The sequence below is a fragment of the Blastocystis sp. subtype 4 genome (genome assembly GCF_000743755.1).
Source record: "Blastocystis sp. subtype 4 strain WR1 chromosome Unknown seqid_0033, whole genome shotgun sequence".
NCBI classification, from domain to species: domain Eukaryota; class Bigyra; order Opalinata; family Blastocystidae; genus Blastocystis; species Blastocystis sp. subtype 4.
Genome location: NW_014569514.1, coordinates 1 through 27,607, shown reverse-complemented (window position 1 = coordinate 27,607; position 27,607 = coordinate 1). Strand labels below are relative to the sequence as shown.

The 27,607-nt window shown below is 40.2% G+C and overlaps 13 protein-coding genes across 13 annotated transcripts; 6 read left to right on the top strand and 7 right to left on the bottom strand.

Moving 5' to 3' along the window:
* Positions 1–1,234: 1,234 nt before the first annotated feature.
* Positions 1,235–3,440, top strand: JH06_0692 (glutamine synthetase; the record flags this gene model as incomplete). The annotated part of the gene is made up of 3 exons (XM_014673636.1): positions 1,235–1,341; positions 1,373–1,548; positions 1,573–3,440. The coding sequence occupies 3 exons, from the start codon at positions 1,235–1,237 to the stop codon at positions 3,438–3,440; spliced, it is 2,151 nt and encodes a 716-aa protein (XP_014529122.1).
* Positions 3,441–3,503: 63 nt separating this feature from the next.
* Positions 3,504–4,557, bottom strand: JH06_0691 (hypothetical protein; the record flags this gene model as incomplete). Its single annotated transcript, XM_014673635.1, has 5 exons — positions 3,504–3,890; positions 3,922–4,103; positions 4,134–4,281; positions 4,311–4,411; positions 4,443–4,557. The coding sequence occupies 5 exons, from the start codon at positions 4,555–4,557 to the stop codon at positions 3,504–3,506; spliced, it is 933 nt and encodes a 310-aa protein (XP_014529121.1).
* A 178-nt stretch (positions 4,558–4,735) lies between these two features.
* JH06_0690 (zinc phosphodiesterase elac protein) lies at positions 4,736–6,082 on the bottom strand (the record flags this gene model as incomplete). Its single annotated transcript, XM_014673634.1, has 6 exons — positions 4,736–4,959; positions 4,990–5,212; positions 5,242–5,528; positions 5,549–5,881; positions 5,912–5,980; positions 6,013–6,082. 6 exons carry the CDS (start codon positions 6,080–6,082, stop codon positions 4,736–4,738), a joined length of 1,206 nt encoding a protein of 401 aa, XP_014529120.1.
* Positions 6,083–6,452: 370 nt separating this feature from the next.
* JH06_0689 (disulfide isomerase) lies at positions 6,453–8,190 on the top strand (the record flags this gene model as incomplete). Its single annotated transcript, XM_014673633.1, has 9 exons — positions 6,453–6,662; positions 6,687–6,836; positions 6,867–7,055; positions 7,086–7,355; positions 7,385–7,480; positions 7,513–7,665; positions 7,696–7,881; positions 7,912–8,041; positions 8,072–8,190. 9 exons carry the CDS (start codon positions 6,453–6,455, stop codon positions 8,188–8,190), a joined length of 1,503 nt encoding a protein of 500 aa, XP_014529119.1.
* Positions 8,191–8,299: 109 nt separating this feature from the next.
* JH06_0688 (acetyltransferase) lies at positions 8,300–9,049 on the top strand (the record flags this gene model as incomplete). The annotated part of the gene is made up of 5 exons (XM_014673632.1): positions 8,300–8,375; positions 8,406–8,538; positions 8,568–8,673; positions 8,706–8,747; positions 8,777–9,049. The coding sequence occupies 5 exons, from the start codon at positions 8,300–8,302 to the stop codon at positions 9,047–9,049; spliced, it is 630 nt and encodes a 209-aa protein (XP_014529118.1).
* A 39-nt stretch (positions 9,050–9,088) lies between these two features.
* On the bottom strand, positions 9,089–10,358 carry JH06_0687 (hypothetical protein; the record flags this gene model as incomplete). The annotated part of the gene is made up of 3 exons (XM_014673631.1): positions 9,089–9,828; positions 9,859–10,267; positions 10,299–10,358. 3 exons carry the CDS (start codon positions 10,356–10,358, stop codon positions 9,089–9,091), a joined length of 1,209 nt encoding a protein of 402 aa, XP_014529117.1.
* An 849-nt stretch (positions 10,359–11,207) lies between these two features.
* JH06_0686 (mannosyl-oligosaccharide alpha-mannosidase) lies at positions 11,208–13,912 on the bottom strand (the record flags this gene model as incomplete). The annotated part of the gene is made up of 11 exons (XM_014673630.1): positions 11,208–11,448; positions 11,479–11,652; positions 11,684–11,910; positions 11,940–12,159; positions 12,190–12,287; positions 12,318–12,500; positions 12,532–13,356; positions 13,386–13,540; positions 13,570–13,628; positions 13,659–13,730; positions 13,761–13,912. 11 exons carry the CDS (start codon positions 13,910–13,912, stop codon positions 11,208–11,210), a joined length of 2,406 nt encoding a protein of 801 aa, XP_014529116.1.
* A 632-nt stretch (positions 13,913–14,544) lies between these two features.
* Positions 14,545–17,317, bottom strand: JH06_0685 (hypothetical protein; the record flags this gene model as incomplete). Its single annotated transcript, XM_014673629.1, is given in 5 exon segments — positions 14,545–14,610; positions 14,630–14,772; positions 14,848–15,969; positions 15,985–17,018; positions 17,079–17,317. 5 exon segments carry the CDS (start codon positions 17,315–17,317, stop codon positions 14,545–14,547), a joined length of 2,604 nt encoding a protein of 867 aa, XP_014529115.1.
* A 111-nt stretch (positions 17,318–17,428) lies between these two features.
* Positions 17,429–21,072, top strand: JH06_0684 (phosphatidylinositol phosphatase; the record flags this gene model as incomplete). Its single annotated transcript, XM_014673628.1, has 12 exons — positions 17,429–17,586; positions 17,618–17,867; positions 17,898–18,082; positions 18,114–18,252; positions 18,283–18,363; positions 18,394–18,689; positions 18,720–19,205; positions 19,235–19,558; positions 19,590–20,144; positions 20,175–20,699; positions 20,730–20,803; positions 20,834–21,072. 12 exons carry the CDS (start codon positions 17,429–17,431, stop codon positions 21,070–21,072), a joined length of 3,312 nt encoding a protein of 1,103 aa, XP_014529114.1.
* Positions 21,069–23,683, bottom strand: JH06_0683 (hypothetical protein; the record flags this gene model as incomplete). Its single annotated transcript, XM_014673627.1, has 10 exons — positions 21,069–21,168; positions 21,200–21,266; positions 21,309–21,352; positions 21,383–21,684; positions 21,715–22,323; positions 22,352–22,531; positions 22,561–22,889; positions 22,920–23,241; positions 23,273–23,519; positions 23,550–23,683. 10 exons carry the CDS (start codon positions 23,681–23,683, stop codon positions 21,069–21,071), a joined length of 2,334 nt encoding a protein of 777 aa, XP_014529113.1.
* Positions 23,684–25,161: 1,478 nt separating this feature from the next.
* On the top strand, positions 25,162–26,081 carry JH06_0682 (20Sproteasome beta; the record flags this gene model as incomplete). Its single annotated transcript, XM_014673626.1, has 5 exons — positions 25,162–25,220; positions 25,253–25,329; positions 25,362–25,491; positions 25,524–25,670; positions 25,799–26,081. 5 exons carry the CDS (start codon positions 25,162–25,164, stop codon positions 26,079–26,081), a joined length of 696 nt encoding a protein of 231 aa, XP_014529112.1.
* A 45-nt stretch (positions 26,082–26,126) lies between these two features.
* JH06_0681 (myb-like DNA-binding domain-containing protein) lies at positions 26,127–27,007 on the bottom strand (the record flags this gene model as incomplete). The annotated part of the gene is made up of 7 exons (XM_014673625.1): positions 26,127–26,156; positions 26,192–26,298; positions 26,328–26,394; positions 26,424–26,621; positions 26,663–26,738; positions 26,769–26,861; positions 26,892–27,007. 7 exons carry the CDS (start codon positions 27,005–27,007, stop codon positions 26,127–26,129), a joined length of 687 nt encoding a protein of 228 aa, XP_014529111.1.
* Positions 27,008–27,405: 398 nt separating this feature from the next.
* Positions 27,406–27,607, top strand: JH06_6036 (hypothetical protein; the record flags this gene model as incomplete). The annotated part of the gene is made up of 1 exon (XM_014673647.1): positions 27,406–27,607. A coding segment is annotated over one exon (202 nt), but the record flags the coding sequence as incomplete, so codon positions are not given.

The window sequence follows — 27,607 nt, the reverse complement described above, 5'->3', positions numbered from 1 at the left end:
CATCACTGTTCAATTAAACCCTCTTTACTGAAAACAAAAGGATCAGTATCTGAAGCTTCGGAATTAGATTCACCAAGAGATCCAGATGTATGCTTGCTATTCTTCTTATGATGCTTCTTCTTAGGCTTTTCGCCTCTAGGATCATCACCCCCTCCTATATTCAACAGGCTATCTTTTCTTGTAATCAACTTCAATCGTTGAGCCTCTTCATATAACTGTTCTATAGACAGCTACGATGTAATCTGACCAAAACACGAATCTACCTCGTTTACATGACTAGGCCTTCTACGAATCGTCAGAATTGGTGGGCTCTATGTTGAATCAGTATTTATAGCCCAACATTCATTTGGATATCTATCACACTTGGAGCATAATCAAACGAAACACGTCGATTTCTAACTCGCTGTTTGTCTCCATTTTCACTACTTGAGCTCATTGTCGAAATACTAAGTGGGTGCCATAGGCCCCATTCGCACGTCAGCAACCGTTATCACCACAATTAGTTTGGAAACCAAAAATAGAAGAAATGGACAAAACTTTAGGTCCAACTATGGATTGTGTGATCAGACCAGTGGATAGAACAAATGAAAAATGGATTTTCTTCAGACCATCGTTTAGTTCTGAACTCCCGTTGTACAGAACTCTATCCTTCATATTCCAGTTGATCACGCCCAACAAACTCAAAGAAGTTCCTACTTGCAGAAAAGACTTGTTGGATCAAACTACACATAATATACTTACCATCGTGCGAGTCGCCCCCCTTTTTGAGGTTCGAGCGTTCTGAGGGGAGTGAGAGTCTTTTCCGTGAATTAGATGAGTTGATATGTGTATTCGTGGCAATTTGAACGGAAAACATCGAAACTCGTTCGATCGTAAAAAGAAAAGTCTTAAACATGCAAAATTGTCCCGTTTTTGGTGGGTGGTTCTCTTTCATATGGCCTTCAATTCAAGTGGTATTGTGGTGCAGATGGTGTGGGAGTTGTCGAGATACGAACACTTTTAGGAAACAAAAGAAATAAGTCCTTAGCCAATCAAATGAGTCGGGAGTTAAACAAACGGTCCAGTATGAACCAACCAGCTTGATTATCAAGAGTCTTCTGACTATTACAAATGATGACATCATCCACTTAACCATTATTTTCTTTATTGGTAACCAGCATGCTGAGCAGCCTCCGTCTACTCACTAGACCAGTAAGAGCAGCTGGAGGTTGAACATTGGTAGACTCTCTCTGGAATGACACGCCGTATGGTCTCCTCTTCTTCCTCTGTCCTTATTGATGATGTCTTTGGTATGTACTCCTTCAACGATGACATGCTTCAGAAGTCGGTCCCGAAATATGCGTACGTATTTCGAAAGTAACTTGATATCCAGCTATCAGCGAGTCCTAGAAGCCAGAAAGAAACCTGATATTCAACTAGATCCGGAGACGGCTGATGTTGTTGCTCAAGCTATGATGAAGTGGGCCGAAGGACTTGGTGTCACCCACTTCTGTCATTGGTTCCAACCTCTTTCTGGTGTGACGGCCCAGAAACAAGATGCTTGTATAGGTTTGATGGGGTTCTCAAGTTTAGTTATTACTCGGGTAAATGGGAAGGCAGTGAGTAACTTCACTGGCAAGAAGCTGATCAAGGGTGAACCTGATGCCTCTTCATTCCCGAATGGAGGTTTGCGTGAGACCCATATGGCTCGCGGCTTTACAGTGTGGGATCCCAACAGTAACCCTGTGATTGTCAAACACGATAACGGTGGCACTCTCTACATCCCTTCGGTGTTCCTATCCTGGACGGGAGATGTGCTAGATCAGAAGATCCCTTTCATTCGATCACAAGAAGTGTTGATTCGAGAAGCCGATCGATTGTTCAAGATCATTGGTCACCCTCAGACGGAGATCAATGTGAACTGTGGCATTGAGCAAGAGTTCTTTTTGATCCAGAGAGAGTACTATGATAAGCGACCGGACCTCAAGCTTACCGGACGAACTCTGTTTGGCTGTTCTCCTCCAAAGGGACAAGAGCTTCATGATCAGTACTTCGCTGAAATGTCAACAAAATCATTGAACTTCATTCATGATGTGGAGATTCAGATGTGGAAGCTTGGTATACCTTCGACTACACGTCATCGTGAAGTTGCTCCTGGACAGTACGAACTCGCTCCTCTGTATGGTAGCAGTATTCTTGCAACGGACCAGAATCTCCAAGGAATGGATATCTTGAAGAAGCAGGGTCGTCGACATGGTCTCAAAGCATTATTCCATGAGAAACCATTTGAAGGAGTGAATGGAAGTGGTAAACATAACAATTGGTCCATGTGCAGTAAGGAGACACCAACATTCCTTGAGTTGGGTCCTCATCCCGAGAAAAACATTCCATTTATTGTCTCAGTGGCTGCTTCAATTCGTGCTGTCGACAAGTATGGTGACCTGCTTCGTGCATGTGTGACTAGTGCTTCCAATGATCATCGTCTTGGAGGAAACGAAGCTCCTCCTGCTATCATGTCAATGTATCTGGGTGAAGATGTGAGTAATGCTCTGGAGCTCTACATGAAGAAAACAAGTGTTGCTCGGACTATGGGCGATGAAAATCTTTGTTTGGGTGTGACGTCAATTCCAACAATCAATCGTGAGGGTAATGACCGCAATCGAACCTCACCTTTTGCTTTTACAGTCAATAAGTTTGAATTTCGTGCTGTTGGTTCGAATCAGAGTGCTGCTCGAAGTAATATGGTCATTAATTCCATTATGGCTGATTCTCTCCGTTTCATTGCTGATGAGATCTTACGTAACAAGCAGACTCTATGTCTGGATGATGCCATTCAGAAGGTAGTCACTGATATTCTCAAGAAACATAACCGGATTATCTTCAATGGTAATGGATACTCCTCTGAATGGATCTCAAGAGCAGCTGAACTGGGTCTTCCCAACAATGTCGCTAGTCCTGAAGCAATCAAGGCATGGACCGATCCTAAGAATGTTGAGTTGTTCACATCCTTGCAAATCATGAAGTCCAGTGAGATTTCGTCTCGTCAAAGCATTCTGTGGGACCAATACAATAAGGATATTCTCGTTGAAGCTCGTACGATGCGTGCATTGTGTACCGAACGAATCCTTCCTGCAGTATTCCGAGCCCAAACCCAATTCTCTTCATCCTTGAGTGCGTTGTCTGCTGCTTTGCCTGGACAAGACATCACACATCAGGTGTCCTATGTGTCGTACATGTCTGAAGAGATTAATAACTCCATTAAGGCCTTGAATAAACTGAATCAAGTCATTGATACAGTTAACGGTATTAAGAATGAGGAGCAGATCTCTTACTTCTGTAGAGATGATATCATTCCCGCAATGAATGAACTTCGATTCCATGTTGACAATTTGGAAAAGATTGTGGACTATCATGATTGGCCCTTGCCAAATTACACTGCCATGTTCTTCAACCAAAGTTAACAATAGTTGATTGATCTAACGTAATTCTATTGTTTCTTATCAAACATGAGAAAAAACGAGTCTCTATTCAGCCTTCACCCTCTTAGCATTGTCTTCTTCCACAGGATGGTCTCTCTTCTCTGAATCTACTGGTTGCTCTCTCTTCATCGATTCCTCTTCAACCATACGAGCTTTGATCTGTGTCCATACACCGTTCGCCTTCTTTCCAGAAAGAATCATAAGCTTCAGAGGCTTTGCAGCCAGTGTCTTATCCTTCAATTCCTGAACTGCCTTTGCTGCATCCTCACTCGTAGCAAAACGCACAATTCCCTGATTATCACCTTCCTTTCGGAGTACATAACAGTATTCGTTTAAGTAGGGCTTCAAGAATTCTTTAAATTCTTGATTTGACGTTTCTGTACCAATATTCTTGAATTGAACAAGACTATTGGGACTATAGCTGTATCGTTTCTAAAGGTAACCAACATACTTCAGTGACTACACTCTTCTCCTCAATCTCCTTTTCACGTTCACTCAGGAATTGTTTGTCAGTAATCTCTTTCCCTGCAAACATAATTGTCTTCTTCATAAATTCTTCTGCTTCCTCTTTGGAATTGAATTCAACATTGATAGTGCCTTTGAATGCCTTGTTACCAATATAGCGACGCATTTCGATGAAGCGAACTAGGGATCATATTATAACAGTAACCAAACTATTTCCATAAGGCTTCAATCCATCAAGGAGGTCATCCAGAGTAGCACTTGTAGGGAAACCACGAAGATGCAAAGTTCGCAACGAGACATTGTTTTCGGGTTTCTGGAAATCGATATTGCTCTTCACTTTGGTAAAGTCATCATTGAACTACGTAAAAAGACCCCACAACCCTCTACAGTCAGTTTATCCGATCCCTTGATAGCATCAATAACAACTTGCTTATCAGTCGACAACTGCTTCAAGCGATTGAACGTCATTAACGTATCAACAAGCATAACTGGTACATTAGAAGAAAAGAGCATCATTACATCCATCAGGATCAGCAGACATCTTCTCTCTCATGAATTTATCACGTTGCAGGTTCAAACCACTGAAATAGAATTCAACTTGTCTTCTTATCTTCTCGGCAAGGTCAGCAGACATTATCACTGGATATTATAAAAGATGGAGTACTTTCTGGATTTTGGAGTTCCGAAATCGAGGATATTTTTAACAAACATGACAAAGTGACAATTGTCGTTTTATTCCATCTAAAACGACAGAATCGAAGTCATGAGGGACATACACTTGCGAAGACCCAAACTCCTTCTATAAATCAACATCAGTTCATTCCATATACAATTGCAATTGACCGAATAGAATCTACAGCCTCGTTATAATGTTTCTCATCCAAGAAATCATAACGATTCGAAATATGATTCAGAACCAACGTTTTCACCCCTAGCTCTCTTGCAAATCGAGCAGCTTCAACAGCTGTACTGTGTCCCTTTGAATGGACACTTTTCTCAAGAGCTCTCAATTCCTTGCTGTTTTGATTTGATGACTCTGGAAATTACAACCCAATTGAAAGCCAACGTGATCCAATCAAACCTTCTTTTGGAACAACATCATCTGGAATTGGACCAATCGTTGCTTCATGTACTAAAATGTCACTCCCATAAATGAGATTCGATATTCGTCTAGCAGAACGATTATCACCGAGAAAAGAGACATGTCGTCCTTTTTTCATCGGAGATAGATAAAGCGTGTTTGAAGGACTTAAAACTGTCGAATCGGGCAAAACGAACTCTTCTCCCTTCTACCATCAATCCTCAATCCTAATACTACTTTGAAGCGATGGATAACCTCATATATAGATAATCCCATTTGCTGGAGTCCCTCTTCATTCCGTTTAAGGAGAGGCAAAACACAACTAGCATTCAGATTTCCTGGTTGATCTTTCTCTTGATAACTGAATCCAAATGTAGTAATATTGTGTGATACGGTCCCAGCTTTCACAGTTCCGAATTCTTCGTCTATACAACACCAAATTCGATCACCATTAGGATAGATTGGTTGAACAGACAAATGAGAATAATTCGGATCAGAGGAGGAAATATCTATTGTGAAGCGACCTACTTACACTTACAACTACTAGGCTGATTCCATTGACACAACTCGTGGATATTGAGCTTGCATGAAATACGAGATTCACAAACACGAAATACTGTACTGAGATATTCTGCTAGGCCAGAAGGTCCGTAAATGTCAATCGGTGAGGATTCGTTCAACTCTGGATCTCTCTCAAAGCTGACACCTAATATCACTGAAGGGAGGCCAAAAATATGATCTCCGTGAAGATGAGAAATGAACAACCGATTGAGCTTATTGCATCCAAAGCGAATTCCATTTAACTTTGACTGGTCTTCGGAATTAATGACTCGGTGATTTGCTTGACGGTTGAAAATGCACATCTGTCGGAATGTTCCTTCCTTTTACAGTAAATACCATATTTTACCTTCACCACAATCAAATAACCAATTCTCCGTCCCTCGAATGGTTGGAATTGTCAGGCCTAATGCACTTGCTAATCATTGATTCCAATGTCTAGACAACTACTTCCACGGCGAAAAGCTGGTTTCATTGCTCCTGTTCCTAGGAACGTCAAAATCAACTCTCGACTTGCCATAATGTGTTAAAAGAACGACAACAAGATAAAAGGATAAATGGTGACACTGACAAGAATGAAATGATGATAAGCATTTCTAATTTCTATTTTATCTCTTTTAATTTGTCGTCTGGAATGTGAAAATTACAGTTCTCCTTGAAACATATGAGTCTCAAGAATGATCCAACGATCATGCCATTCCATAGTCAAAGGCTTAGAATCCTTTTCGGTTTTTTCTTTTCATTAATCATTACTGATGTTCCATTCATCGGAGAAATTCCCGCGGTTATAACACACATCGAACATTCGAGCTCGCATGGAAACCAACATTTCTTATTCTAATTACTATGAGATTTGCTATTATTGCTCTTTTATTGCTTTCTATTACACAATGCAAGAAGTACTTGGCCATGTAGTTATCATTAAGGATTGTGATGCTAGGGAAATAAACGAGTTGGAACCTGAAGATATGAAGGAATTCTTTAGTGATGAATCTGAAAGATATCTTGTTGTTGCTTTCCGTGGTTCGCAGTGTCCAAGTTGCCGTTGGCAGTTGTATTATCCGAATCTTCTCACCTATTTCTTTGAGAAGGAGAATGATGTGGGTTAGTTAAGTAGTGATTAGTTAAAGATGATCTTTGGTGCAATTGACACCGATAAGGTTCCTGAAGCTGCTGAATTCTGTGATGTGGACCCAGAATCTGCCAAGTTAGAGCTCCGATTGATTACCAAAGGAGGTACTCGTTGTGTCCAGCATTTTGACTCCGAATCTTTGGTAGTTATTCTTTACATTTGTTATGACTAGACTGACTTCATAACAGAAGCCACGGGAATGATCCCTAAGAAGAGTTATGTTAAATTCCTTAACAAGCCTCTTTACGAGAAGATGAAAGAGGACAAGTCGGTATCTCACTTCATTGAAATCATGTCTCCCTTCGAACGAGCTTGTTATGATTTCTCCATTCAGGTCGAAAAGGCAGCTGAATCCTTTGCCGTATGTCTTCCTCCTTTCGATCCACTTTAGATGGAGCCCAGTATTGATTTTGGACGGATTGATTGTTCCTTGATGCACGATCTTTGTGAGGAACTGAATGTAGGTGATACTCCTTCTATGCTCTTCCTTCCTGCTGAAAATGTCGAGTATAATCATACCTTCCCTCGTCTTCCCACAGTCGATTCCATCGTGCTATTCTTGAATGAGCATTTGGGTACTCATCGTGTTGTGGATGGTGGTCTGGATGAAACCTATGGACGAGATGCAGTGTTGGATGAACTTGCAGAGCAGTTCTTGAATGTAGAAATGAAGGTTCTTATTGATTGTAGGGGAATGTAGAAACTCGTCAAGAGATCATGCATCGTGTTCGAAAGGAGAGAAAGTTATATAAGAATAGTGCTATCTATTATAGTATAATGAAGGATGTGAGTCTGATAGAGAGTAATAATTAGTGTAGATTATTGCTAATGATCCTACCATAATTTATGATCGTATTAACTCAACAGTCTATACTTTAGACCCTCTTCCTGTGACTGATGAGAAGTATGCTCCTACTGTTGCTCGTCTCAATATTTTGCATCAATTTGAACCAATCGAAACAACTCGTAGTGTATGTGTTTGAAGGAGGAATGATAATCAGATAATTATGCATTCTCAGAATGTTGATCGTGTGTTGAATGGAAAACGGAATGTTCTTGTTCTCTTCTATGATTTCCGTTGTCCTGAATGCCGAGAGTTTGCTCAGGTCTATCGAGATGCCTTCGCGAAGCATCCTTTGAATGTCTATTTCGCTTCTGTGAATGCTGCTCGGTATGAGACGATTCGTGTAGGATATGAGTCTGTGGGTTTCCTGTAGTTGCGTTTCAATATTACTGACCATCCTGTTATTCGTTACTTCCGTGAAGGCGAACCTCTTGAGAACAATGTCGATATTCCTGAACGTACTGCTGATGGCATTATTGAGTGGTTGAACAATGAATTGGCTCGTATGACTTGTTTGGATTCATAAGGGAAAGGTGCTCAACAGGAAAAGAAGGAGAAGGAGGAGAAGACTCAAATGGAACTCGCAAGTGATCTTGATGATGAAGAGGTTGAAGAGGTGGCTTCTGAGAATCTTGAAGAGCAAGAACTGTAAATTGAATGGTTTTTGTGTTTCTTATAAGTCTTTATTGTGGGATCCCAAGGATCTTCTTCTGTATTCTTCGTCTCAATTATTCTCAAGTTGATAGAAGAGTATAACAAACATGCAAAAGGCTTCCAATGACAACAATATGGCGATTGCCAAGGAAATACTTACAGATGCTTTCCGTGAGGATCCTGGTAATCTTCTTTCTATCTTTTTATCCATAGTCCAGTGTGCATTAGTAAGAAAAGATGAACACAAAGAGCATGGATTACAAAGATTGTATGACAACATTCTTCCTCCATGTGTACAAGGGGGTAGTGTGTATATTAATGAAGAGAAAACAGGTGCTATGATATGGTAGTCCTGTTTATTCCTGATGATCGTAGGTGGATACGTGATAACTGCCCAATGGGTAACTCTTACGCCATTTCATCGGTACTAACACCCTGGAATTGGTATGATATCGCAGGATCGTTGCGGGGAATCGCTCGAGTAGGTGATTGTGGGTGATACTGAATTCATAGATGTTTTACTTTTCAACTGTGACAAACGGTGACCATCCACCAGTATGAGATTGTAGAATACTTGAATCTAGTTCAATCATATCTATGTCTTCCAAATTGGGGTGAAGAGTGCAGAAAAGCAACGAGGATACGGATCCAAGATGATGAAAGAACTGACTTCGTATGCAGATGAACACAATTACCCAATCTATCTTGAGAGTTCCAAGGAAGTAAATCTCCCGTTTTACCAGAAACACGGATTTTTTGTACTTGAGAGAAAAGAGATTATGTCGAATTTCCCTCCTTACTGGAGAATGCTTCGACCAGCCAGTGATCCTCGTCTTCCATTTGGAATCAATAAGTAATGGGTTTGATATCCAACAAACAAGACCGCAAAAGTAGTGTTATACAAAGAGGTGGAGTTTGGTAGTTGCAAGTGAAAGTGCATTTGCAGTATCTCCAAATGAACTATGACCAGTAGTAATCAGAACAGAACACTTAGATAGAAGATAGATATCAACAACGGCTCGCTTTGTGCAATCAAGCACTTTTTGACGTTGCCTCTCTGGCGATGAATGACCAATCTTGTACATATCTGCACTGATTACAGTGTAAGGAAGATTCTTTTTAGCATCAGCTTGGACATACGATGAATCGGTAGACAAAAACACTGTTACATTTGGCATTGTCGTATTTCGAATTGCTTCCATAATAAATGCATACGCTAATGGTAGTTTTTCCTCAGTCAGAAACATGCTACTCTCATAAGAATCCGACAACTTGCCCCCAGTTCGGAGCTGGATTCCAACTAGAAAATCATTTCGATATTGTGAATAGAATTCATCAACCTCCTTTTGCAGAACACTATTCAATTGGAAAAATACCAGTGAAAGGAAGTGAGTGACCTCTTCATTTTTCGGAATATCACTAAAGAAACCCAATTCAACTAGTTTCTTTCTATTTTCCTCGATACTCAATAGGAGGTCAGTTACATCCATGATTTCGTTTGTATAATAGCATCCATGCAGATTCATATTATTAACATTATCATAAAAGTTCGCGATAAAACCACATGACCGACTAGTAGTCTTTGACAGAACAGACAATGTAGGGCTCATCACCTCGAAATACTCTTTCCAGAGAACTAATTATAATTGAAAACCACTATCTCCACTTCTCAATTTGAAGCCTTTTAGGATTGAATACAGCGCAAGTCCTCGAATAGTCCGAAAGTTGTTGCAAAATCCAGCCCAAACATTTGGAGAGAAGATAATGACATTATTTGGTTCGCTAGGTTTTCCTTCAATTAGCATTTGTAGCGCTTTGCTAATCTTCCAGGTCTCGTCTTTCAGTGGTTTTCCCCAAATGACAGGTTCTGAATCAGGTTGTATGGTAGAAACAGTCTGTAAAGAGGAACGAATGGGAGGAATAGTTTGCAGAGAGGTTTGATTGGGAGGAATAGTTTGCAGAGACGTACGATTAGAAGGAATAGTCTGCGGAGAGGCACGATGGGTAGGAACAATTCGCAGAGAGGCACGATTGGTATAAACGACAGTAAGGGAAAAACGTTCTTGCGAATAACTCTACTCCTCATTGATGACAAACAAACTCTACGCTCCTTGAAATATTCGTAGTAATGAAAAGAATTAAAATCAGAAGTATAACATCCAACATATCAAGGAATAATGAAGAAGAAACAAAAGAAAGGGATTGGTCAATTTGAGCTCTTTTCTAATTTGTTATTCTTGGATATGAATAGTCAAGAAACAACTCAAACTGAGATTGAAGATATTATCAACTCACAGAAGGAAAGATACAATGAACAACTCAAACAGCTATATGAAGTGAGAATGAATATGTCCTATTACATACAGTTTGTTGAAGAATATAAACGACTAAGTGGAATCGATCCAATTACAGGACAAGTGAATATGGGACAATGGACTTATCATTAGAAATCATTATCATTCAAATCATTAACTGATCAGGAGAATCATTTTATTGAGAAAGCTTGCAAAGACGGCTCTCTCTATCCTCTCACTGTCTTTGAAACAAGACTTTTGGAGTGTTTTAATCCAATGACTGGAACTGTTTGTACTATTGATAAAGCAAAGCAGTTTGTAATCCTGCTTCAGAATACACTTGGAGTAATTCTAGTATGAATAACTTATTCAAAGGTTGGACAGCGCTATTTACTACTCGAAAGTATCAAACGAATCCGTTCACCAGAAGTTTGGAGTTACTTGTATTCTCAAGATATTCACTTAATTCTTCTGCGTTACCTAAGCGATAACTGTGATCTCATTAGTGACTATGACTATATCTACACTCTCATCTCACTTTTGAATTCGATTCCCACTCCTCAGTCTCTCAATATATCGAAAACAATTACAAAGGATGTATCAAGAGGTTTGTTTCCCTTTAGTTGTTGTGGTGATCCCGATTTGGAGGACCTCGCTTCTCAGGTGATCTCACGTTTGTACTAGATCATAGTTGATGGAATTTTTACTTTAACAAACAAAATCACGATGATTCACTAAGAATTGATAAGGGATGTGCTTCTGTATTGAATACTTGTTTCACTAAATCCACAATCTTCTCATCCTTAAATAACAAGTAAGCATATTTCGAAGTTTCTGCAAAGAAAAAACTTTCAGCTCGATTGTCAATCGAACCCTTCTTCCGAACATCTCGCAAATGACCATAACCATAAGTCGTTCGACATTCTCTCTCTATGTTACTCCACATCTTCCATCCCCATTCTCTATACATCACTTGTCTATTTCTCTCTTACCGATAAATAGGATCTCCTGTGATTTGATTTAGATAGTACAAGGTTTCAATAGCTTCTGGCCGTAGAATATAATAAGATGCTTGTGAATTCACAGAAGGAGTATTTCCACGGAAAAACATTGCTTCTCCTGAAATTCCTGTTTCTGTGCTGGAATACATCATATAACAGGAATATCTATTAATGAACCAATTCTTGCTAATATAACCCAAGAGACTTGGCATTCGCCAAATCACGTTCTGCTGTAGCTGGATTCACATTATGCAATACACCTAACGCTAACATTCCACCCAAGAAACAAGTCAAGTGACCCATCTCAGCTTTAAATTGATTGGATCCTCGTTCCAGACCACAATACAATAAGCCACTTGATGTACGTTTTAGAAGGCGTTTTGTTAGTCCATCCACTGCTTCATTATACATCCTCCGTAATGTCTATATTTGATTCAATAGAAGATTCCTACTTCATCCTTCTTACCTGTCTGAATCCACATCTTTAACAAATACTCGTAATAGCTGTCAGCCATCGCTCCCATACTTAAGTCACCATGAGCCGCTTCACCTGTTACAGGATTCATAAAAGTAGGCAACAAACCATCTTGAGTCTGAACCCTTTTTAATGTGTTATATATTGAGTCGATAGCCTTCTTATATTTCACGTTTCCAGTGTGATGACTCAAATATCTACAAATCAAGTTCTCTTTCTGGTTGTACAAAAATTCCACAGACATCGTTCCCAGTTCGGCTAAGATGACTTTATTCTGTGTCCATGATGGTAACGATGAAACTCCTGTTTTCAGATTCACCGATGACTACCATTATTATCACAAAAGAAGTACTACTTTGGGATATCCTGAAGGAGTACTAAAAGCAGGTAATAACCGATCAGCCATGTCTTGTGCCTTATCCAAAAACACATTGTTTTTTGACAAATCATAAGCAGCTAACATACCTCCGACAATCCGAATGTTGAACTCGAATACTGGAGACTGGAGATTCATATCAAAGTCGGCTTTAGATTTCACCTACTCTTCACAGCCGTGTAGTCTTTCCTACCCACTCCGTCGCCGCCTCAAACTCTTTCTCCAAGCCAAGAATCTTCAATGTATCCACACTATCCAGAAGAGTCATTCCAATACCTCCCCAGTCTTTGCCTGGTGTTCCATCCACAGGATGCATTTCATCAGCTCCCCATGCTCGAGTGTGGTAATTTCCCCATGCGAAACAAAAGGCATCTCGTACATGCTTGGCTCGATACTCACTCAGATAGTGATAGTCCTCATACAGATCGTTAGGAACTTGGAACGAAAATGACCCCTCTTTTAGTGGCTGTTCATCTGTTGAAAGGAGACGTTCTATATAGCTCTGTAGAGCCCCTGTTGGTTGAGGAATGGGCTTGGGAGGAACTCCAGCACACAATTCGTCTGTGAAAGGAGGAGGCTGAGGATACTGATCAGTTCGCAGGTTTCCTGAAGATTTGGTTACTATGAACGGTTGACGATGAATGTAAGCATTCAAGAGACTCTGTGACTTTTGTGTGTTCGATATCATGTTCTCCACTTCAGCAATAGTTGCAGGTGTTGTCGTTTCAACAGGCTTTTCTTTCATCTCCCCTTTCTGATGAGTTGATGCTCGTTTAACGGCTTCCGAGGCTGTAGGAACACGAGGTTTTCTCTTCTTCGAACGTGTTAGATAATGGAATGAAGTTGTCGTCAGACCAATCGGAGCAGGAGGATCTGTTTTCTCTCCCTTATAACTGGGAGCAGATTCTGATCGAGTCAGATACACTCCTTGACACAAAGACGACAAAACTCGAATGTCCTCAGCATGGTTAGCATAGAGGATAGTGACTTGTTTATCAGTAAAGACAGTATTTGAAATCTGGGTATTATTCTTGTGATCACTTCTACCATGACACTATAGATGCGACCATAATGGTGATGAATATTCGAAGGACTTCCTCCCACATAGAGAGGACTCTTTCCTGCAGAGCCAAATTGAGCACGTCGTAGGACACTCAAATGGCCGTTGAAATAACACTCTAATGAAATAGGGTAGAAACCATCTAGATTGGAGATACAGAGTATTCTATACCTGTCTTTGAAGCACCATGACGATCGAATACCAGAACGACATGATTCCAGACATTCTCACTTTAAGTTAGAAATAAATAAAATCTATACTAGACACGACCTGAAGTAACAACCTCCATTGCACTGTCTATCTCCTCCGACTGCCACACAATTCGCAATTTCCTATCTATGACTCTCCACAACAAAAATTACGATGTACGAACACTAAAATACATCACAAACCCCTTACACTTTTCTCCACTACACTGAATATCACGATTACCAACCAAGAACAGATCATTTGCTTGAATAACACCTGGTAGACGAAACCAAAACGAAATCTGCCAATTAGAACATTGAGTCATTAAGTACAGAAAAGTTGGGTTTGTCCTCAAATTCGTCAATTTTGTAACGGTTGTATCCAGAAAACTCCATTCCTGATTTTTCACTACAAGTAAAGCAACAACAAAACAAAAACAGAGGAGATCGGTTCATCGATACAGCAGAATCTGTAACTTCTACCTCCTGCTTCTTGTCATCTTTGGATATGCGAGAAGAGTTCCTGCGAATTATATCAAATACCAGAAACTCACACTGTACCACCAAATAGTGATTCAATATTCACTCTGGAAATGTATCCAATAGCAATTCCAACAGAAAGAAGGATAAGAAGCGAACAGCCAACAAATGCTCCATAAATACAGCGCCGTAGAGTAGATGGGCCTTTATGTTTGTCGCTAAGTGTATATCCCTTCGTTATTCTGGCAGTAGCCATGGTATGGATAGAGATGCATACAGGTTCATATCTTTGTATAGTTATCTATGAAAAAATGAAGCGTGCTCGAATAGCTCAGCTGGTTAGAGCATCGTGCTAATAACGCGAAGGTCTGGGGTTCGATCCCCCGTTTGAGCATTTTTCCTTTTTGTATAAACACTAATTGTAACAAACACTCTTAAATACCTGTATCACCTATATCCATATCTTCGGGAATACCCTTTAAGATATCGGATGCTGGGATTGATGAATGTACATTGCTAAGCCCATCTCCTTCAAGAGTGGGTCCTAACATACCTAAGAATACTTGAGTATCTGCTGTCTCATATTTCCATGTGGTTTCCATACGTCTCTTTGCCAAATCATATTTGTCAACATAGAAGTTTGGATTATCCAAACTTTTGATATGAACCATGTAGTGAGAGAGATTATCCAGTGTAGCTCCACTTACTAGACATTTCCGAGTTTGATAGAATGACAGTAATGAAGCCCATAATTGATCCATTTTTAATGTACTTGGATTACCCACAATTACGATTCCATATTTAGCTCGTGTCAAAGCTACATTCATTCGTCGATAGTCCTTCAAGAATCCAATAACTCCGCTGGCATTAGACCGTACACAGGAGAACACGATATAATCCTTTTCTCGACCCTGGAACTCGTCTACTGAAGCGATTTCTACGAGTTTCCGTTGCTGAGGATTCGATGAGCTGCGCGTTTGAATGAACTGACGAAGTAGTGTTCGTTGACTGTCATATGGAGTAATCACACCGATTCGACTTCCTTCAATTCCACAAGCAAGAAGTCGAGCCACTACTGCTTCCACAGCATTGGCTTCTAATCGATTCTGGAGAGAACGGCCAGAGGAACCTGGATCTTCAGAACCCATTATCGCCCAGAACATCATTGGTTTATCAGAACGTGGCCATGGGAAATCGATATTTCGAGTACGATTCGCAATAGGAATACCATTCTGTAGTTCACCATTATAGAATGTGTTAGAACAGAACTCAGAGAGAGAAGGATGCATTCGATATTGAACATTCAGGCAGTAGGGAAGTATATCAAGAGCAAGAAGTCGTTCAAACAGACTCATCCCAAATCCAGCTCGTTTTGCTTTCTGGTCCAGGATTACAGGACCCAGTTGCTCGTGATCACCTACGAGAATGAGTCGTTTGCATCCATTCACAATGGGAATCAAACATTCTGGTTCCCGTGCCTGTGTTGCTTCATCGATTAATACATTCGGGCATGGGAAGCGACGAATACGAGGATCACCTGCCATCACACATGTACAACAAATCACTTCAGCAGCCTTGAGAATTGCCAATTCAGCCTTGTTCATCAACGTCGCATAGAGAGAGGCTTCTCGAGGCGATAATTGTCCAACTTCCTGGGCCCGCTTGTTCAACTGGAATAATTCGCCTTGAGTTCCACCCACATAAGGCGCCATGTTATGCAAACAATACTTCTCTACGCTAGATGAAACAGTTTCCCGTGATCGAGCCACCACTCGTACTACATTCAATCCCATCTTATGAATCATCAATGTAAGATTGTCTGTAGCAATGTTACTGGGGGCACATACCAACACACGCTGCTTATAACGACGAACAAGATGATAAACGATACTGGACGAAGTCACTATGAATCAAACACGAAACACATCCACACATGTCTTGCCTGTTCCTGGTGGCCCTTGAATGAGAGTCAGTTCATTCTGTAAGGAAGCCTGAACAGCAGCAATCTGTGAACTATTCAATTCCGGCATACCAGGGACAGAAAATGATGAAAGCGGTAAAAACGGGAATTGATGTGGAGTGACGGGATTTCCCATCAAGCGATGATAGAGATATTCGGACATCGATGTATCATAAAAGAGTCCTTTGATTGCTTCACGCATCCGTTGGAACGAAGTTCCATTCCACAAGAAGGTCACACGAAAGCCACTTGTTTGACCCAGAGGCAGATTTGAGGAATCTTTCATTTCTACATGAACCTCCGAATCTTCAATAAGAATCACTTTACCTTGATATACCAACTCTTCTTTCGTGTTTAATAAAGATACTGGAAGATGCAATTTGATCATTTGTCCCACATTCATACGATATCGATTGTCTGTGACATCGTTATGGAATACAGCGATTTTAGAATCATTAATACCATTTTCCCAACGAATAGCAACATCTTCAAGACATTTTGAATCATTGTCCATCTTATCGCTGCTCTCTTCATACGAAATCAATGGATCAAAAATAGATTGATAGGTCTTTGCGGAACCGAATGTCAGAGGAACATGTTCCAACTCATCCTCATTCTGACCGGCATTCATCCGAAGATCAGCCAGACCTGCTTCAGGACGTGTCTTCCAGAGATTTTCCAAGTTCCGAATCTCTTCATCCGTCACTTTGATCACCGAACGTTCATCAGCCTTTTCATCATTTAGAAGGAATGATGCAATGTGGCGGTCATTGACAAGATGTTTCCATGTGTCTGCATCCCAATTCAGCTCTTTCAATCGGGACTTATCCAGACAGTTGTCACGACAAATAATCGAATAGAATCCCTGTGTGTTCTGGATAATACCCAACGTAAAAATATTCGTGTGTTGAGGATTATTGAAACAAGCAATTGGAGTGTCCACAAAATCAGGCTGGAGGCCATCTGGATGCAAAGAGATGGATCGGTGCTCACTATAAATCATATGTTTGATAATATGGGAGCCAGAATGGCAATACGAATTACAGAACCACCGACCGCATACAACACAACGAGCAACGGCGGTAGGATCACTATTCTGGCAATAGGCACAAGCCCACTCACAAACCTCTTCCTCGATTTCTTCTTCCTCTTCTTCTTCATTCTCATAGTCCATTTTAATAATTTCATCAATAAGTTCACGATCATCCGACTCCTCCGTAGAATCACTCTGATCGAATGCAATTATTTCTCCATCTTCATTTCCTGGAGGCTGTTCAATGGTTTCACTCATGATATACTAATATATACCAAGTATACTGAATTGCTAGGAGCCTAAAGCACTTGGTAGAAATCCTTAAAAACCGTGATTCATATTACAGTAATAAATTGTCTTATTGAATTGATGGATTACTATCATTCCTGGCTTTGTGAGATTGCAACAAAGGATTTATCTTTCGCATTTCACACTCTGGGAATTGATTATCTTAGTGGATGCTATTATTGTGATGGTAGCCTAATTGGGACGATTAGTGGTTCTACAATTGAAGTAAACGAAGATAAGTAATTGTGCTTCTAGGAAGTGAGTATCTAGGGCGTGTTTCACATTCATCTCGTCATTAGACGGAGAACAATGTCAAATGCGATTCAAAACTATTAACGAAATGAAAGAGGTAGTTGCTTTTCGGGATTGCTTTATGAGATCCTATTGGATTCCTAAGAATGGAGGTCTCAGTGATAATGAAAGTTCAGCTTACACTACACAATCCAATAAGGGACAGTATCAGTTGAAGACGCAAGAACCACATTCATTTTCTTATTTTACTTTATATAGAACGTATAATGTACAGAAATTGGTACAGTTTTATATGTAGATGATGTATGTTGTTGCTGAAAGTGGTTCAGTACCAAATGAAGAGTACCACATCCTGAAGATTCAGTTATCATCTTCAAAACAATTGGAAGGGTCTCTAGAAGATTATCTTATCGAAGATGGTCGTTCATATTCTCGAGCATCGTTACAAGTTCTATTATCTACCATTCATGATGGGAATAAAGCGTTCTTCTTCTTAGTTCTTCTCATCCCTTAGAACGGGAGGTTTGACTCGTCTAACCTCTGCCAAAGCCATTCTTGGCTTTGTTAGATTCACTCGATACTACTACTTAGTGATCGCAACAGAAACCAAACCTGAAGGAATCATCATGGGCCACATTATCTATTCCATTCTTGTCTCTTCATTCCATCCTTCTTATTTGTAGAGTTATGATATTATTCCCCTCACTGTGGATTCATCAAAGAGTCTTTTCCACAGTCTTCTCTCAGGGAAGTCAGAAATGGATGTAATATTGAGTATTTGCTCTTATCTATAGGATTTGGAGGAGAAATGTCTTGGTCTCTTCAACATGGTGGATCTCACCAAAGGTTTCTATTTTAGTTATCGTTATCCCTTATCTCATTGTGTTCAGCATAATATCCTCGTTCAGGCACATGATTGTCCATCACAACCTCAAGAGATGTTTGTCTGGAATTCATATCTTCTCTCCGAATTCAGTCTATGCGTTTCATCCAGATGGTACTGTTATCTCATTCATGGAGTATTCCTTCAGCAACGTTGTATTCAATATAGTCGACAGTTTCAATTAACACTCATTGCTCGTCGTAGTCGGTACTCTCTGTAATCAATTGTTAATATTAGGATGTATGCTGGTCCTCGTTATCTGAAGCGAGGCATCAATGATGATGGATATGTGGCCAACGAAGTAGAAGTTGAAACTATCATTGAAGATGAAGAGGGACATATATGCAGTCATGTTCAACTTCGTGGTAGTATTCCTGGTTATTGGAAACAGGACGTAAGTGTAGCAGTCCCACGACCTCCTATTCAAATTGTTCTAAATGATCCTCTCTGCCGAACCTTCACAAAACATCTATCATTATTATTACAGCGCTATTCAGCTCCTATTCAGGTATTTGACTTAGTGAAGATGAAAGAGAAACACCCAAGGGAATCTCTTGTCTGTGACCTACTTCGTGAAAGCTGTAGCTTTGTCAATAAACAGATGCCAACAGGAATGAAGATTACTTATTGGCATATTGACTTTGCTGATATTGCTAAGCGATCTAGTGTTGAGAATCCTCTCCTGCATGATATCTTGTTGTATCATTCTCGAATGAGTCTTGAGTAGAAATGTCTAATTCTTACGATTATAGTGCCACTTCCTTCTTTGCCTCATACATCTCACCAGAGGTTCATAGGCGTGTTATGAGAGAAAATGAGAATCAAGAAGATGAAGTAAAAAATGGCTCTAAGATAGAAGGATTAACGAATGCATTCCGAATGAGTCTACTTGAAAACCATCATCTCGAGCAACGAGGTGTGATGCGTAGTAATTGTATTGACTGTCTTGATCGAACCAATGTGGCTCAATTCTTCCTTAGCTTTACAGTCGTGTATCGAATGCTCTTCACACTGGGAATCGAGTTTTCTCCTGGTGTACCAGAATCATCCTCTCTCCAACAACTCCTTGTTGAATTGTATCGTGTATTCACTTGGTCTCAGTTTTAGATACAAGGAACTAGGAGATGTTATTAGTCTCCAATATGGAGGAAGCAATGCTCATAATAAGATTGAGATTACAAAAGGGAACAAGAAGCGAAAAGAATTATTCACGACCATTCTTCGTCATTACAACAACACATTTACAGATAAAGTCAAACAGGAAGCTATGAATGTATTCTTGGGAGTATTTATACCTACAAAACATGCCTTCTTAAATACTACTAATAACGGGAAAACAACCTATGATTACTATTTACATAACCGCGGTTATTCGTACGATGAAGTGGTACGTGTTGTTCCACCTGAGAAGTGGTGGTTTCTTCCTCTATTAACTTATGAGCAATCAATTAATGGAGATCCGTGGAAACCTCTTCGTTTAAGTACTAGCACAGATCGCTGTCCTTGTTGCAGTAAGAAACCTCCCACTTCACATACATTGTTGTGTGCTTATTGTGGAGCTTTGCTCTGTCACTCATTGCCATCCATATCTCAAGATCTGTACTATTCCCACAGTAATGAACGTGGTTTGGTTTGGGAACAGTTGATTGAAGCCGACTCTTCGTAAGATGAATTCTGTCTTATTGAATATAGACACTCACCATGTGAATTAGACAAGCTTCTATCACTTCCTTGTTTCCAGCCGCATTACTTATCTCCCATGGCCAATGAAGGTGAGGTTGGAGTTCCAGCAACTGTATTTCGTTCATGGGAGAACTGGAACACACGTACTCATTCAACTGTGCAGTATGTTGGTTTGGACGATGGGAAGAAGCTGAAGGGAAATCAAGAAGAAGATGATGAGGATGAGGATGAAGTGGATACAGACAATCGATCTTCACTACGCCGAAGTTCCCAGCTCCGAACTCCTATAATTGGAGAGGAAAAGGATCAGGATCGGAGCGAGATAACTGGAGACGAAGATCTTCGTCTGAGTGTTCGCGATCAAGTTGCTCCTTCCAATGGTTCATTACCATCACCAGGACAAGTAACGATTCGTGGAAGTGTTTCTCTACGACCTCGGAGTATCCGTCTGGATGATTATTGGCGTGTAAGTGATAAAGTGAGTGAATACTGTGTCTTCACGTCACATCGGAACATTGCTCTTCATGATTTGATGTATGACTGTAAGGATCAATTGAATTGTAGGCAGTATGAGAGTTATCATTCCTATTATGATGAATTGAAGAAGACAGCTGTTCAACCCGTAAGTGAATACCAATGTAAGTGAGATAAGAAGAATTGATGTGAAGGTGCTGATCGAGATCAGTACAAGGAATATTTGACTTCATCACGTCTTGATGAAGTGATTGATCCAGGATCCTGTGCATTAGAGCAACAAGATATGCATGCTTTGTATCATGTAACACTAAATGATGAAGTATATGATGTTTCTATGAGTGGTTGTGTGATGATTGATATCAGTGAGAAAGATGAAGAACTGAAACTTCTCAAGACATATTTAGATGTTGGTCCAACAAACCATTGTTAAGGTACATTGTTTATTGAATGAAATACTTTGTTTGCATTTTTATTCATATCTTCAATTGTCTCATAGAGAGTATCGAGGAGATTAACAACTGATTCACTATCAATAATCTACTATATCTCTCTCCTACTTGCCTTTATCCTCGAAATCTCTCACAAATCGATCCCATAAATCCGATCTTGCAATTGCAAAACTAACTAACTGTTTTGTCTTCAATAGAAGTAGCATCAATAATAGACTCCATTCTGCACAATCCTTTAACATCAACATATGCAATAGATACCTATCCATCATTCCCTATTGTTACCCCTACTCCATATCTGCTTCACTTACTCCATCTTCTCGTGGCTCACTAATTAATATATCCTCTGATTCCCGTTGTTCCATACGCATTATCCAATGACTTCCCTCCAATAAAATATCAAGACTCTCTGCATAATTCTCGACCTCCATTTCTTCATTAGTTGCATTCCATGCAAACTCAATATGTTGGAACAATGTGATGACTCGATGAACATTCCCTTGATGAAGCAGATTCAAACATAACACTGTTAGAACATGATCAACGAGAAATTCCTGTGGAAGTGCTTCTCCTGCTTCAACATGTCGAGCTTCCTAGAATTCAGCCACTTTGTTTACCCATACCTCCATTTCCAGGAATCGGTACACATCTTGAAGCAGCTCATAACGTTCTCGAACTAAGGCTACAAAAAGCAGCTGTAAACCACTACGATGAGCAATACAGTCCACCTCCGAATTCTCTTTAAACACCTCACTGAAATGATATGGAACCCATTCCAGTTCTTTAGGAAACAGCTGACTCAGTGACTGCATTTGGTTCTCCTTCGGATCTTCAGGAACGACCACATTCTTTTCATTCAATCTGCAATGAAGGCCTTGAAGAATTGAAATCGTTGTTACTGCATATTCAAGATCGTCTTTCAACAAGAAGGAGTGAAAGAGGCGAAGAATGTCGGAAGCATCATGAACTGCAAATGGCCAGGTAGAACGTTCTTGTTTTCGGAGACAGCGAACAAGGAGATGGGTAAATTGAGGGATATGAGAAAGAAGTTGGAGTGTAGCTGTCAGGAAGGATGAATCATTTGAATTGAGAGCAGAATGAAGGAGATACTCGAGAGATGGAAGGAGTGAAGGAATATGTTGAGAGTATGCAATAAACAGTAACGCTGTAGCCACTGTGTAGTGCTGAGATTGTAATAGTGAAGCCAAGAGGAGATGGAATCCACAAACAACCTATATCAGATATGATTATCATTCATACAATTGGTTGTAACCAGGACTTATCACCACTACTTGTCTGATCATCATTTCCTCGATGCAGTGATATTAGCATACTCTTACTCCATGCATAGCCATATAGACACCCTCCAGTCTGTGATGAAATCATTCGATTCTCATTATTCATTGCAGGAGGTCGTTGCTCATACTCAGGGATCCACGCCTATATGAGAGATCATAGGACTTAATTACAGTAAGTGACGATGATTTCATGAAGAGAAAGAAGTTAGGAAGATTCATTGATGCTTGGATATGACCTCGATCTCCATGATCACAGTACACAATCTCATCCAAATATGAAAAGAGGACCTCTTGAGGAGATTCCTCAGCAAGATATGTGTATGAAAGTTCACCATTTCGATGCCAAACTAAAACACTCTCCAATTCACTCTCTGTTTCATTTTTTAGTGTACATGGAACACGCAGATAGAATGCAAATCGAATCCCAGAGGCTGTTTCTACATTTCCTCGTGTTTGGAATTCCATTGGAAGATGTGAAGTGAATGGATTCTGAAGAGCATCTGAGAATGAATCATATCATTCACACTTACTGAGATCTGGCAGTGAAAACAAATAGAATACACCATGTGAAGTACAGCAGAGTAACTGTCCATCAGAATAATGCATACTCACAATATGAGGATAACTATGGAGAGGAGCATGAGTTGGTAGGAGACTCTCAGCTACAGTATACTCAGGAACCAGAGAAGGATCACCTAGTCTCAAATCAACCTCTTGTACCGCTTGACTAAAGGATAGAGAGCGGACATTCAGAACGAAGAGAGTTGCTTCTAGAGGTTTTGGAACTTGAGGAGATGTAGCAACAATTATATACAAGTCTGAGAGCCATGCTACGGATGTGATACAACATCCCTACAAATATGAATCAAACAATATCTCATACCGATGCAATATGAAGTGCTTGTGTCCAATGTGCCTTTGTACTTTGATAAACACATATGGAGTGATGTGTATAGAGCAGAAGACTGTTACCTGATGGTGACTGTACTTGATCCAATATCAATTCACCACTAGATAGAAATTCATATGGAATGAGTGAGTATGAAGGAAGCAAAGCGAATGAAGAGATATCTGATGTATGCAAATGATAGAGCATTGTATCAGAATGACCAAAAACAGAACAATTCTCTCTAGTATTCAAAATCAAGCAACAATAATACGTAGCCAGAATCACATTAGGTGTAATCATAAACCGTTGAAGAAAGAGACGACTATCACGGGAATATACCTGATTGTTTGGAGCACTGATAACTTGTTCATAAGGGACATTGAAGAGAAGAGAACTTCCAGTCATCGAGAATGCACAACAACTTATTTCAGTTGAAGAGGCAACTCCACTACATTGTAACGCCTCTTCATCTTCAGCAACAGGGTAAGAAGAAACGTTGCCATTGTATGTAAAGAGAACACCAGTATGATATGACCAGACGATAATCCCTTGGTATCGGAGGCCTAATGCAAGGATTATTTGTCCAGGACACCAACACAGAGAAATAATCGAATCATAAGCATAAAGAGGAACATGTGAAACACGGGGAAATTGACGGACATCGATAGTTGTGATGCGAGAGAATTGAAGTGTCGGATCTCGCGAAATACGATAGATATCCACAGTTAATCGAGACGAAGTTACTGCAAGGAGTGGTAACCCTGGACAGAACTGGACTATACGTACTCCATCGATTGCGTTTGTATGAAAGAGAGTGGCATGAACAGGAAGTTTGGAAGAGGAAGAAGACATATCTAATAGAAGACAACTACCATTAGACAAGGCAAAAGCTAGACACTCAAGCTCTTGACAAACTGACATAGATAAAACACTCTTATCTGTTAAAGAAATAGATGAATCCAAGATTGAAAGAGGGACAAAACGAGAGAGAGGACGACCCACACTATCACCTTTCCAATTGAGTTCGCAAATCATTCCATTGTCGGATGCAACAATAATCCGTTTGTCATAGAGACATGTACAAATGGGATAACCGAACTGTTCGATATTGACCGAATTTCTAATATTCAGAGAAGCCGTCCGAACCATAATCGATGTGTCTTGATCACTATATACGTCCTCTAAGGATCTTGTTCCATACGCAATGTCATAGAAATCTGCAATTCCTTCTGAGCGCAAAACAACAATAGAATCACTGCTATCATTCCATATAAGAAAAATCCGATTCAAGAGGGCTTTACTATATCCTGAAGGTCTTTGCTGTGGGCATCTTGCTAGAAGCATAACCTCTCCCTGAGCTGACCAAATTTCAATGGAATTGGTTGTTGCTGCTGCATACAGTAATCCATTCGGTGACAACTCCAAACAACGATAGTTGGACTTTGGAGAGACATTGAGCTCTTCCAACCGTTCGAATGGAGAAATCATATCGACAAGAAGAAACTCTGAGTGAAACAAACATTGCCATCCAACAAGAATACTTCCATTTTATTTCCTATGGAGTCATCTACATGTACTGCAACAAGTAACGAAGTGGACAATAGCTATTCTTCGTGAACTCCCGTGTGATCGTAGGGTTTGTGCTTAATTCGCCTTTCAAAAAGTCTCACTATTATAAATGCCTTTCAATCTGAATCTGCTTTCAATACATGTTATTTAGAGTTATCCTCAGGATCACTGTTGTTTAAAATGAGCCATTAAGCTATTCTAGAATAGTGGCAACTTTTCTGTTCAATAGAAAGAAAGAACCGATGATCACGGGAATTCAAGCTAGTTGGCAATAAACCATGTTGTCTTCACTTCTCAATTTGTCGCTCATATCGATGCAGTTCATTAGTCAGAAAAAAGATCATACAATTTCCGTCCCAGTAAAGCGAACCACGTAGGTTTTCGGATCCAGATTTGACTATGAAGTGATCCTATTGTTACAGGTAGTGCAGTATTTGCAGCAAAATATAAAGATGGAGTCCTTCTATGTACAGATACCCTTGGTAATGAAAAGTTTGATGTTGTTATCGGTTAGCTTCTTATGGAAGTATGGCCATGTTTAAGCGTGTTCAGAAAATGCACATTCTTCGAAACAATGTTATTATTGCCTTCGATGGTGAATATAGCGACTTCACTTGTATTTGTGAAGAATTGGATCGTATCTTGTACGAATGCATTTTTCGATGTGAATGTCTAGAGATGAGTCTTGTTTCATGGACGACAATTCGCTAATGACTGCTTCTGCTACATTCAACTATCTACGTTGCTGGTTATATAATGCAAGAACAGATATGAAACCGCTGTGGAATAACATTGTTGTTGTGGGAATGCAGGACGGAAAACCGTAGGTGGTGTGTTGTTGTTTGATTGTTGTTCATTCTGCACCATACCGACTCGAAGAGAGTTGTTGATACAGAGGAATTGCTTCTAGATGGCATTTCCGTTTCCGTCAACAGAAATAACTCTTTGTAGATTCCTTGGAGTTGTCGACAAGTTGGGAGCTGCCTTTGAAGAGGATTTCATGTCTACGGCTTATGGAGTTTATTTTTGTCTTCCTCTGATGCGTGATTTATATCATCCTGACATGACAGAGGAAGAAGCTCGATCCATGTTAGAGGAATGTGCTCGTGTTGGTTATTACAGAAATTGCTTTGCAAGCAATCGTATACAAATCGCAAAGGTGACGAATGAAGGTTGTGAGATGGGTGAGCCTTATGTTCTGGACACAAAATGGCTTGTTTCTTCTGTTTGTTAACAAACAGATGATCCACCCCGATGCACGGCATCGGTCTTCGCACTCCTATAATGTGCTTTCCATGAGTAATAGTGGCTAGAAAACTTCCAAGAATAGTAGAATTCAATGACTTCGGCTGTAGTCTTTGTTCCCAGAATGGCACTGATCTGATGGAACTCCTTTCCATACACACACATCGCCGCTTCAAAAACAGCAACTTCATGAGGCGACCATTTCTCTACAATTCATTTATATCAAAGGAAGTACCTAAAGGGGTTTGTGGAACGAGATCCGAGGCTAATTGACCAAGGAGTCGAGCACGTCGAAACAAGTACTACGATAAAAGAACATACATAAGACGACAAGTTGCGTGCTGTGAAGTCCATATGGAATAACACTTCGCTGTCCATAGATGCTGTTCACACACGACAAATATGTTTCCATCTGATATTGTGACTGACCAATTCTACGACCTCGCCCAAGTTTGCTTGCTGCTTTTATAGGACTTTGAGATTCCCAAGGAGTCCAATCACCAGCTACATCCATAACAGCAACCGAAACCTACAGATAGGTAGAGAGCAATCACAGCAATAATCAGTTACAACTGGCTGAGGATTTCCATTCCCCTTAACTTTATCTGTATGTATGCTTCCTTGAATTTTTTCCTTCTTTTCAGCTCTGCAGTTCAATTACTTGATTATTCCCTACATCTTGTGTTTTGACAACGACCGATTCGGTTTTCGATACATTCGATTTCGGATCAAGGCCAAGATATCAAATAATTCGGGATTAGTCTGAAGACTAATCCTCATCCTCACCTCCTATTGGTACTTCTTTTTGCTTGGATTCTTTGCAATCTCTTGTAGATAAGCAACAGCATCTATTACAGGATCTACAAGGGTTAGCTGTGTATTAGTGTTAGCACTCTTATTTGTATCTTCTTCCATGATGTCGAAATAACTGTGTAACTTCTGACAGGAAAAAGGAGGACAGTGTAAGAATCAATGGTAACCTGATTGTTGTCTGAGGTAACCATTGACCCTCTCTAGTAGCCATAATTTCAATCCACTCACATTCATGAACTTGAGAAGAGGTTTCCACGTTACTACCTTTTGTTGAGAATCATTGCTTTTCTGATTTAGTACTTAATTAACATGTTCACACGCGGAATCGTTGCTGCTTCATCGAATGCTTTCACCAGCTCTGTACAGAAAGGATTTGGAGTGTCATTTGGTGTAGATGCTGCGAATGGCCCCCAAGACTGTGGGAGCTGTCAGATTCTTGAACATCCACGAATGGCAGAGCAAGCAGCTCATTCAGAAGTAGTTGTTGGTCTCTTTGTCTGATGAGTAGGTACGGAGGCAGAGCTCAGTCTGGAGAGGTTGCTTATTCACCTGAGAAATCTCGTGATATTGCTGAGAGACTCTGGGACCAGTGTACGTCGTTTCGCTTTGGAAAGCTGATTCGTAGTCCCTGGATGCAAATTTGTTGTGAAGGCCCAGGTTCTTGCTGGTGGTCGTGGAAAGGGTCATTGGGAGAGTGGTATG